This window comes from Centroberyx affinis, unplaced genomic scaffold (assembly GCF_046629955.1).
Source record: "Centroberyx affinis isolate AG114_WGS23_722 - 3 ecotype Tasmania unplaced genomic scaffold, CSIRO-AGI_Caff_v1 ptg002102l_1, whole genome shotgun sequence".
NCBI classification, from domain to species: domain Eukaryota; kingdom Metazoa; phylum Chordata; class Actinopteri; order Beryciformes; family Berycidae; genus Centroberyx; species Centroberyx affinis.
In genome coordinates this window covers 251,108-263,051 of record NW_027280428.1, presented here as the reverse complement: position 1 = coordinate 263,051, position 11,944 = coordinate 251,108, and the positions used below count along the sequence as shown (strand labels likewise).

Here is an 11,944-nt window from a genome sequence, read left to right as displayed (position 1 = left end):
CCGCTTACCACTTTCAAAATAAAGCACGCATGGACAGACGTGATCTCTCGTCAGGAAATACTAGGCACCCTAAAGATTACATTGTAGTAGTTTGACCCCATCACAATATAATATGTTTAGTCTCTATTTTAAAGTAATGAAATGATTGCGTATTATGATATAATGTTGTTGTTGATGTACATTCCAATACTAATTAATTCCCAAAGTGATTTTGCGCTTTTATTTTAAAAGCAAAATCACTTAACTTCCGGCATTATTGTATCTTACTCTAGCTGGCTTGACGCAGTCGTCGCTAGCTGAGGACCATTTAGACAAACAAACATGGCTGTGCAATATTATGAGAAAACAGACCTCAACGATACATAAGAAAATGAAAAGGAAAATATGCGTCGATTAATCAGCAACATGACAAATATAAAACTGTCGATGGAGAGTTGACTTATTCCCTAGTTGGTTAGCTTAGCGTAGCATCTTGTGAACGTGTTTACAACTAGCTAGCTCTCCAGTGAGCTAATGTAAAATAGCAATATGGACCTTGGAACAATGTTGTACAACAATTTGAAAGATGTTACATGGAGCACGACGTCTTTGCCATTAGATCAACTTGTCGGTGCTTATAGGTTGCCGCAAATCGTCAAGCTGGACAACGGTAAGGAATTCATTTGGCACAAGAAGTTCTCAAGCTACAACTGGGCTAACGTTCGCTAGCTGCCTTAATGCTAGCTCAGCTGCTACCGTAAACGAAGCCCTTTGACTAAGGAAAGTTACTGCAGTCGACATGTCATCTTAATTGTTGCTTTCCAACAAAGGAGGCTCATTAATGTGTATAACTTTGGTATGCGGCAATGGTTAGTGAGCTAGCTTGTGTCCCCAGCAGTAACCCTTGCAGCGGTCGTGTTTCCAGGTTGCAGCTAACGTTAGCTAATTTATTAAAAGTCTTCAGAGTTTGTCAGATAACCCGAACCCAACCCAGACCCGCCAGAATCTCCGGTCCCCAAGTATATTTAGCTCCGTGTCGAGTCCCCTTCTGCTGTCGTTAACCCTGCCGACAATAATGCCCCCTATGTCCTACACGCTGCAGCCAAGTAGTTAAAGCTAAGATAGGTTTTATTTTAAGCGCATTCCATTGCAAACACACTGCAGAGAGGAAAAACTAGAAAAAAGCAACAACAAGCAGTGTCATGAATGGATAGTAAAAGCTCAGAATGTAAGAATAATACATTTCCAATAGCACAGCAGGACACAACAAAGGATTAGGATATTGTTCTGTGGTGCAAAACATCGAGCCTTTAAAAATGTGTGCGTATGTTATAAAGGCGCATGTGGGAAATACAACAGCAGAGCTACAGGTGACAGTTGTAGCAGGTAGGGCTTCAACAATAACCACTTAGCACCATACCAGTATTTGTATAGAATAGATAGATGTGAAGACAACTTTATTGTCCAATGTAGGCCGGATAAGCATCTGTGGCCTCACCTCAAGCACACTGGAAAAACATGTTAATAACAACAATACAGTAATGTTACAGAAGATGACGGTCAGGGCAAACCATCTGACTGTGTGTCTGTATGGGGAAGCTTATTATGGTATGTGGTGACAAAATTTACCACTGCAACAGCTGTTTTTTTCCTTCTGTTTGTTTGCCATTTGTCATGCGGCTGAGCCTTACCACAAGCATGTCGCCTAAGATGTGTAATTTTAAAGTCATGACAGAATTAGTTTGAGTTATTGTTTTGTTCTCCGTCTTCCCACCGTCTGCCACACTCTCTTGTGGCTCTTATGAGAGGTGTGGGACAGACCACATGGAGAGTAATGGTTTGATTGTGTCGAGTTGTAGAAGGCTTTGGCTTGATTGGAGCTTCTTATGCTCACAAATAATATTAAACAAGGCAACAGTGAACATGTCGTCCCGTCCGTGGATGATGCAATCATTGTTTTGGCTAATCATTCACAACTTTGTAACCCAATGCTTGTATAGTGTGGAGTGTGGTCTTTCTCTGTGGATTCATTCGTGTGCCGTCACGCATCAGATCTCAGACACCACAGATCGGCCAATCTGTGTCTTCCTTCTAAGTTTCATCAATATTGCACCAGTGGAGTCTGAGATATCACGTTTGAGTTTTGAATTATAATGCCTCCATCAGGCCAATTAGTGTATTTTTTTTTTAAACACTAGAATACAGTGTGAAGATGCATCCTGCCTCCAAGCTTTGTCAAAATCAGACCAATGGTGTAGGGCCTTTGAAAGTTTGGCCTTTAGTTACAGTTCCCTGATCAGGCAAATCTTTGTCACTTTTTAAACTCTGGAACACAGTGCGAAAATGCTTCACCCTAAAAAGTTTCATACAGACTACACTACACTAACAGACAAAAGCCACCAATGCTCGACCACAACAGTTTTGTCCTCAGTTATCTTATTTGCAAGATTTTATAACAATCACGAGGTTGCCACAGTCATGGCCTGGTTACAGCCTTTGGCTCTATCATTATCGATGTGCATTTCCAGGAATTAATTGTTTTTAAATCCATTGTTACATTTCCTATTTTGGGCACAGTTTGGATAACCACGGCAAAGGGAGAACCAGCCGGTTTAGATGACAAAATGTTCCACATATGAGGGAAGAAAATAAGTGTCATGAGAGCAAATGCAAATGATTTTATATCTAACCATGTATGATAACATACACTGAATGTACAAAATATTAGGGAGACTTACTCTTTTCAGGAAGTACACTGATTAGGTGAATCCAGGTAAAAGCCATTAATCCTTATTGATTTCCCTATCAAATCTGTACCAATCACAATGGAGGAGATGTAGATAAAGAGAAGCAGACGAGTTAGAGAAAGATTTTAAAACTGCTACCACTAGAATTTGAAACTTGATGATTTTAGTGACCACATGTGTCCCTTAGTAATGGTGTTTTACACCAGCTGTCGCAAAGACCGCTTGCCACTTGTTCCCGTTCTCTGTAAAGAGACATATGTATACAGAAGAGGTCATGTGAAATTGTCATAAAGCAAATTGAATACTGGAACTGGAATAAACTTGTATATGGAGGCGAGTTATTTCTCCCACGGCACAAGATGTGTTCATCAGGAGCCAAATTCTGGTCAGTGGGTCTAACAGCGCTCTCTCACCTCCTATTGAGTGATGCTTGCTTGTCCAGTGTTCTACGAAAAAATGTGCCCTCGGTTTTGAAATCTGTTCGCATGGTTTAACAATCTGTACTCTTGAATAAGTAATCCATACCCTTGAATTAATGATCCATAATCTTGAAATAGTAACCCGTGCCCTTGAATTAGTTATCTGTTTCCTCAAATAAATACTCAGTGTCCTCAATGTAATAATCTGTCCCCTCAATTTTACAAGTGCTGGCCAGGCCAGTCATTTGATGCAGGGAAGGAACAGGGCAGGTAAGGTTAAGCACATTAGTTTGTTGAATGAATAGAATTCATTTATTAAGTTTGGGCAATGTTACCGAAATAGCGCTCGCCCACTGTTACAGTCTAGTGAACGATGGTTAACCTGCCTATTCTTCTTTACAATACATTGTGTAATGATGTGTTATCCTGATTATTCCAGGACTGTAGTAACTTCAACTACAGCAACAGTTGACAGCATATGGACTTGTCTGAGTATTTGTTCACATATAATATAATATAATATAATATAATATAATATAATACTTCCAACTAGTAGAGTGAGGCGTCCTCTTCCTGTTTTGGTTGAGGCTGCTCCTTTGTGCTGTGAATCAGTCCTAACATTTTGCTCCAAATGGAACCTCAAGACACGGAGTAAACGCATAGAAAGCAACATATAGAATAAACCGATTTTCACTGCGATGGTCTAATTTTCCTACAGCCATTATACTATGCTGTCTAAATTAATTTGATAAATTATATATTGTGTAAAAATTCTACATGTCTTAAGATTTGAGACAACTGAGATGTGGATTGTGCAAAATTGGCTGCATTCAACCATCTCAGGAAGATGTTTGTACATTCAGTGTACATTTGACAAATGTTATGTCTATTTTAAGGTGTGAGAATGCTTTCAGACTTATTCAATAAAACATAACTTCTTGAAAGCTAACCATCATGAATAAATAATAAAAATCAAACATTCTTCACATAATTGGTTAATGGTGGCCTGTTAACTTGAGAGCTTGAGCATTTATGGCTTTTTTCACTTAGCCCAGTTTCAATTTACAATACAAAACAATTTTTTTTATTAGATATTGCTTTCTAGGCCAGGTCTCCCTTGGAAATGAGAGTCCTAATCTCAATGAGATTAACCTGCTAAAATAAAGGTAAAAAAAAATTACTAATAAAAATCCCAAGTGCCCTTCAAAGTATTAAAGGTGATCCATCAAAGTTTTTGATATAGTGACCTCCTATTTTTGATCTGGTAGATCCACAATTTACAGTAATTTTGGTATAAAAGAAGCCCACACATGCTGCACACACTACAGACATGTAAAAGGTGTATTTTTATTAGAGCAATCAGCATCCTCACTACATTATTTATGTGGGGAAAACAATTTACCATAGTCAAAAGTCCTGGGCAAATTGATATGTTACACCTAATTGTAACAATATCTCCTAGTCTGTAAGGTATACTGTGTCTATAATCAATCTTCTCATTCATATGTGGTTTTGTTGTTTGCGTTGCTGTAGGTGAGTTGGTTGAAGGGCTTCGAGACAACGACTACCTCTTGATTCATTCCTGCCGTCAGTGGACGACCATTACTGCTCACAGTCTGGAGGAGGGACACTATGTCATTGGGCCCAAAATAGAGATCCCAGTGCACTATGAAGGTGAGACACATCCACATGGGAACTGTGTAAATTTGCCTACTTTTGATACTCTTATCATTTTCCTTTGGGTTTTCAATGACCAATGCCTAGGAAACTGTCCTTGTACGGTGTTGAAAACTCAATACTGAAGCATAGTGGACTTTATACAAATCTATAGTTAGAACTTTTTAAAGTCATAAACAATGTTCAGAGAGCTAGTGCTGAGTGATTAGTCCTGATAGAGTGATGACTTTAGTTTTTTTTTTGTGAGAACTCACTCTTTGCTTGCAGTTGTAGTTTTCAAAAGTCAAGTCAACCAACATATTCAAGTGCAGAACATGTGACTGAACTACAACAACCACAATCCATTGTGCTGCAGTGAGACATTGCAGCAATAGACAATGCATATAAAGCAGAGTTTGAAACATAGCTGTTATTGTGAGGAGGTAATCTGTACACAGTGAATTACTATAGTCATGCTGAAAAGTTTAAAACTAAGCTGATATTCGGTCCTTTCAGTGAGTCTCACTTATGAGATGTATATAGATATATCTCCCCTGCTTCTCACTCCCCTCTGAGTCCAAATCATTTGAGACTTTGCAGCATTTTAGCCCTTTAAATAGTCTCTACATATTAAAATGTAGAAAATACCGATTTTCACTTTTTAGAATGCATCATTTCTCAGAGTGGCAGCAGCTAGAAAGTCTTGTTTCCACTCATAATCTCCTACTTATTGTGGTCCTTATTTACTGTATATAATTCAAATAAGAAGTAATTACTACTTAATTATTGGAGTGCAGCTGCAACACTATGGCAAACTTTGCACAGAATATGTAGTTTTTTGTTTTTTTTACCAAAGCATCTCTAAATGACAGACAATCCACCTTTAGACAGTGTTTTCAGTATGCTCCTCTCTAATGTCGGGCCAATCCATGCTTTTTCACTTTGCTCATTGCTACGTTTTCCCAGAGTTGTTCTATGTAAGGTTTCTCTGCCTGCTTCGCCATCTTAGCTTTTGTTTTGTGGTCACATGGTGCAGGTTAAGTCAAGTTTATTTATATAACATAACTCTTCATCACAAGCATGTCTCAGGACTTACAGAGAACAAGCCTACTTGGATCTAACTAATAAACAGTCAGTCATAAATCAACGTTGCACATTCAAAGGTTGTAATTGGTCGCACATAATGGAAGTGCTTGATATATTACATTGGGACTTTCAGGGGAATTGGGAAATAAAACACGTCAGTATCGCTGAGTTACACAATTGCCAATTGTGGAAACATAAAATCGTGATATACGAGTATGTATGATTAATAGTGCAGCCCTAGAATGAACTCTAATTCACTGAGGTAGCTCCCACTGTTATATATGAAGATACATAAGTAAACTTTGAGTGGAACTCCGGCATGTCAAAGGGTTAAAAGATCCACACCTAGCTATATTCCAGACATTTTATCATTATTTGCACTGAAAAGTAAAACCCATGCAAGGCGTCGTTAGTTTGACGGCTTTGTCTTTTGCTGCCTCAGGTCAGTTTAAGTTACTGGAGCAGGACCGAGACGTGAAGGAGCCTGTGCAGTACTTCAACAGCGTGGAGGAGGTGGCCAAAGCGTTTCCCGAAAGGGTGTACGTCATGGAAGAAATCACTTTCAATGTTAAGGTACGTCTTTAATCTGTTGGTCGTGTGCAGTATCAATATTGAATACCTTTTCTGTCAGTGGATACCGTATTATTGGTTTAACTTCTGTAGATGTACTGAGCATATGGTTTGCGAACTGGCTTATTAGGCAACAAGCAGCTCTCAAGGAGGTTAAGTAGGTGTGAAAAAACTCTACTATTAATAATAAAAATAATAATACCATCGGTCCACCTCACTGCACTTTGTGTGTGTTGGAGTAGCTTTGGGGGCTAGATACTAGATTTTCAACATCATTAAGCCATCTTATATTATGCTTTTAATTACAGTCAGACAGACAGATGGATAGCGTGTGTATTGACCGATTTACAAATATAATTAAAGTCTCTTGACCTCCACTCTACTACTGTATGTTAAGTAGTTGGTATTTAAAGTTAAATATCTGAAAAAGTGTTAAGAGCATTGAGGTGAGAAATAATGCAATTAAAATTTGGAATGGAGTTTATAGCTTAAAGCACAAAGTAGTAGATGACAAAAAAGTCACACACGTGAAGAATTGCTTCAGTCATGAAAGTAAAAGTAGATAGAGTAAACAACAAACAACAGTAAATGAATAGAAAGAAAAAATAAATAAAATGTTTACAGCAATTTGACATAATGAACAGTGTAAACATTTACATAAAAGCAAGTCTAGAAAAGCTTCTTTTTTTAAAATTATTTAAAAGATATTTTTGTCATTTTGTTGTTGTCCAAGGGCTCAGGTTGCAAAAACAAATGACTGCTGTTTGATTTTAAAGTCTAAAAAAAACCTATTTGATGTCTGTGAACTGACATGCTTGATATGCCGGCCTCAACTGGGAACGCACAAGATGAACAAATAATGGCTGATAAACTACAACCACAACAGTTAAACTGCAGACCAGTAGTGAAACTGCTTGTTGAATGTGCTATTATTTTCATAACTGGTTAAATTGTCATGGAGAGTAAGCATTGACTGTTGGAATTTACTGCCATACACCACTGAACACAGTTGAACAAGCACTAACTTTGGGCTGCTTCTGGGCTACAATTGGTTTTCTGTACGTCTAGAATGCTAAATTGCAGTAGCTTTTTCTGCTTGAATGCTAGTTGAAATGCCTTCTCAATTTACAGAGCTTTGTGAGTAGATGCAAACAATTAAGCACTTTTACTAATGGAGAGTTGTGTGAAACAATTGATTTTTTTTTTTCCAGTGAGAGATGCTTGTTCCCACTTGGTCTGAAACGAGTGGAGCTACTGAAACTCTGTTTGTGTGCTCACTGATGAGCAAACTAGAAGAGTAAACTTTGAATCTGAGTAACATCCTGGCATGGACTTTGTTTGTCACTGCAGTGGAATTTGAAACTTAAACATCCCCTTTTGGAAATTCAGTGTGGTAGAAGTCAAATGTTAAAAGAATGATATACTAAAAAATGCTTACGTTGTAACTGAGATGCAATCTACAGCTACCAAAAGAGGTTAGAAAAATGGTTGAATTGAATGTGGGTCTGTTTTGTGTCAAGATTGCATGGATTTTTATTTTCAAAATCATAAAGGCAGACATATTGTCCCTAAAATACAAGTAAGATTTTGGTACTTAGGCTATATGTTCTCTTTTCACAGATGGCTTCAGGGGAATGCAATGAAGACACTGAAGTTTACAACATCACACTAAGCACTGGTGATGAACTTACATTAATGGGCCAGGCTGAGATCCTCTACGCCAAGACCTCCAAAGAGAAGTCGAGGTTCAACACCATTTTCAAGAAGATCGGGAAGCTGAATTCCATCAGCAAGATCGGCCGCGGCAAGATGCCCTGCTTGATTTGCATGAACCATCGCACCAACGAGAGCATCAGCCTGCCCTTTCAGTGCAAAGGCAGGTTCAGCACCTGTAGCCCGCTGGAGCTTCAGATGCAGGAGGGCGAGCACACCATCAGGAACATTGTGGAGAAAACCCGGCTCCCGGTCAACGTCACAGTCCCCAACAGCCCGCCCCGCAACCAGCATGACCTCCACCTCATCCGGGAGGGCCACCGCTACAAATTCGTCAACATTCAGACCAAGACGGTGGTGGTGTGCTGCGTCCTGCGAAGCAACAAAATCATCCCCATCCATTTTCCTTTTCACATGGCCATGCCGCGATTCATTATTCCAGAGGGACTGCTGCAGGGAGAGCTGTGGCTAGACACGATGGTGCACCGCTGGTTCACCTTCTGCCAGGAGCAGTTCGACATAGACGACTACTCTCGCGCCGTCCGGGACGTGCGGACGGACTGGAACGACGACGGGAAGAGTCCCAAGAAAAGCAGCGGCAACGGCAGCTGCAGCGGGAGCAGCGGAGGCAGCGGCAGCAGCACCAACGGGTGTCCCGCCCACATGCAGGTGCCCAGCTCTTTAACTTACGCCCGCGATGAACTCACCCAGTCCTTCCACCGGCTGTCCGTGTGCGTCTACGGCAACAACCTGCACGGCAACAGCGAAGTCAACTTGCAGGGCTGCATGACGCTGTGCGGGGACTGGGCTCTCCTGCCGTCGGACAGCATCCCGTCGGACTCGGGAGACACCGAGCACTTTTTCCCCGAGCTGTCGGACAGCACCAACCAACAGCCGTCCCTCCTCAAGACGGACATTCCCTACGAGGAGCTGTGGTTGGATCACTTGAGGGGTCGCGTCCCGAAACCCTCCGTGAGCGAGGGAATACGAGGCGTCAACAACAACAACGGCGGCGGTACAACAGCAGCACTGTCATTCCCGGCCACTTGTCCTCTCAGTCCAATGACTAGCTCTGATATGTCTCTTTCTCCACCCCCAGTCCCACCCAAGTCTGAAGCTGTGAGTATTGCGCATTACTCTTACATTGTGCATTGCACCCTCTTAAGTCTCGAAAACTCAACGAACTCATCAAACTATTTCTTTCTAGGTGAAGGAAGAATGCCGTCTTCTGAACGCCCCGCCAATTCCTCCCCGAAGTTCGAAACAGATGCCCACGGTGCCCATCATGTCTAAGCCACGGCAGCAAGACACTCGTTCTCCAAGTCCAACCCTCTCTTATTATTCTTCAGGCCTCCACAACATGTAAGAATTGGGGGGCCACTTCATACTGGAAATGTGTGACCAGGCTGTAAATGTGAAAGCAGTTTTTTAAAATACTCGATTAGAATCACAATGTGAACATTTGACAAAAGCGAGGTTGTTCAAACTCAGACTATACATAAAATGCCCTTCTTGTGGCATCAAAGGCCGCTCTATGCGCACTTTATAATTCTAAAGAATCACACTATTTTTTTCCTGCAAGTCTCCTGTTCATCTGCCCACTGAAATTCACCTTGTCAGTATTTCTACAGGTCAGTATTTTAATATGAGGTTGTGCTTACTCCATTGACTTTCAACACATGTCAAAAGTCATCAAAGCCTCCATCAAGAGTCTTAATTTTTTTATCTGTATGGATATTCCATTGGCAGTGTTCAGGAGCATGAGTAGTCACATTGTGGTTTGGAAGAGACATCTCATTTTGAGGGGGCAGGAATATGGCAGTCGAGACTGACTTGGGATCACCATGACTTATGTGCATGCATCCCATGACACGGAAAGACTGACCTCATATCAGTGTTCACAAGTATTTTCCACCCATGTCCTAACCATAACAAATTACAGGCAAGGATTCAACACAATAGTCAGATTGGTAGAAACTATGGAATGAAATGAGTTAAGTCAGCGAGAATGTTCAAGTTGCACTTGGGAGACGTTGGGAGCTATGAGGTAAGATTAATATAAATTCTGCCAAGGCAGTGGATTGAACTGAAATTTTGGGGGAAAATGTAAAATCATTGCTAGCTTTTGGATAGGGCAAAACATTTATAATGCTGGTGTCATTGTTTGGCATTGACTTTTATTACACTGAATGCAGTGCAAACTGGAAAGTAAATGATCTGAAAGGGCCAGTGAACATGTCCTTGAATATTTTTGTGGGGATTCCATCTGTAGTTCATCTAATGTTTAATGATATTTTGTCGTTGTAGCTGTAAAACATGCAAAGTATTTAATTCAAACCATAACATTAGGTCCAGGCAAATGCATAGTAAGATTTACTCTTAGCCAAGTAGCAAACTGGGCTAAGAGTAAAAAAAAAAAAGTTAACTCTGCTTTATCTTTTTCACTAAACTCAATCTTCTATTTTTCTACCTGTAGCGGAGGATGTGAGAGCGAGGCGGCTGAGCCAGAAGAGCAGAGCCATGTGTGCTATCCTTGTAACTGGGGTAAAGACGACGCCAGCGAGCCAAATACCAGTTCGCCCCGTGGTCGCCTGCCATTAGACGGGATGTCCTCCAGGTTGTCTTGGCCAAACAACTTCAGCGGAGGAGAGTCGCAAGGCATGGAGGAGTTCCTACCGGCCGGCTCTCGAAGTTACTACAGTTACCCCCGAAAGAGATCTCCGAGCACCCCAAAAACCTGCACATCCAGCCTCCTTGACTTTGACGGGCGAGACCACACGCACGGACGTAATGACTTCCGATCGCAGAAAGCCTCTATGAATCAGTTTTGCACCAAGTCTTCAAGTTACACTTTAGAAATGTATAGAGACAAGCCAATAGAAGAATCTAACACTAAGCAGAGCCTCTCTTGCCCCATCTTACCGCCGAGAACGCCGAAATCGAATGCAGCGAACAGGGGCGCCGATTTGCCGTCGGCATCAATCTGTGACAGAAAGCAAGGAAGCTTAAAACGCCCACTCAGTCAACATGAGCAGGGCACAAAAGAGATATTTTCCATCTCTTACCCGCTTTCTCCCAACGGCCCGTCCTTTTCTCCCACGGCACAGTGGCGCCCCCCATCCAATCTGGCCGGTCTTTCGATTGAAGAGGTGTCCAAATCTCTAAAGTTCATCGGCCTGCCGGATGACATCGTTTCTCTTTTTGTGTCTGAGAAGATTGATGGGAATCTACTCCTGCAGCTCACCGAGGAGATCCTGTCGGAGGACTTCAAGCTAAGCAAACTGCAAGTGAAGAAACTCATGCAGTTCATGAATGGGTGGAGACCTAAAATATAACTGACAGTATAAAACACTAAATCCTATTATAAAGCCGAAAGAACTCATGCCTTTAGTACATATGCTATGCACACCCGGCCACAAAGAGTTTCTTTCTGTATAGTTTGAATTTGTTTCCTTGTTACTCGATACTTGTGAAGAATAGCTGGGGAATGCTTCTCAGCCCACTAGAAGTCTGTGACTGCTATTTGGTAACTGAATGGAATCATTTGGCACTTTCATGTAGACATTTTCATGTCAACTGCGTTCTACTTGTGTGATGACACGAGCCCAATAGCGCTCGTGTCATCACACAAATCCTAATTCAAGCCAATGAATTTAAAGGAGACCCACATGGCTAATGTAGCTATCATTCTGACCATAGCAGAGGAAATAAGATGACAAGAAAAACAAAACATAAGAGATCAGCTTGATGAGGGCATTGTATGATTTTGTTCCT

General features: G+C 41.2%; 1 protein-coding gene across 2 annotated transcripts; it reads left to right on the top strand.

Annotated features, from left to right (window-relative positions):
- The first annotated feature begins 367 nt into the window (after positions 1–367).
- Positions 368–11,575, top strand: garem (GRB2 associated, regulator of MAPK1). 2 transcript variants are annotated; one of them, XM_071531617.1, is made up of 7 exons: positions 368–649; positions 4,679–4,819; positions 6,330–6,460; positions 8,078–9,289; positions 9,378–9,532; positions 9,616–9,624; positions 10,662–11,575. In XM_071531617.1, the coding sequence occupies exons 1-7, from the start codon at positions 529–531 to the stop codon at positions 11,503–11,505; spliced, it is 2,613 nt and encodes an 870-aa protein (XP_071387718.1). In that variant the 5' UTR covers positions 368–528; the 3' UTR covers positions 11,506–11,575. The 2 variants fall into 2 exon arrangements, with proteins under 2 accessions (XP_071387718.1, XP_071387717.1); XM_071531616.1 differs by lacking the exon at positions 9,616–9,624 and having other exon boundaries at positions 10,647–11,575.
- The last annotated feature ends 369 nt before the right edge of the window (positions 11,576–11,944 follow it).

Excerpts from the sequence above, each read along its gene's own strand:
- garem (XM_071531616.1), top strand. The coding sequence starts at position 529 with ATGGACCTTGGAACAATGTTGTACAACAATTTGAAAGATGTTACATGG. Across the intron at positions 4,820-6,329 it reads GATCCCAGTGCACTATGAAG|GTCAGTTTAAGTTACTGGAG; the intron begins GTGAGACACATC and ends TTGCTGCCTCAG. Across the intron at positions 9,533-10,646 it reads TCTTCAGGCCTCCACAACAT|CGGAGGATGTGAGAGCGAGG; the intron begins GTAAGAATTGGG and ends TTCTACCTGTAG.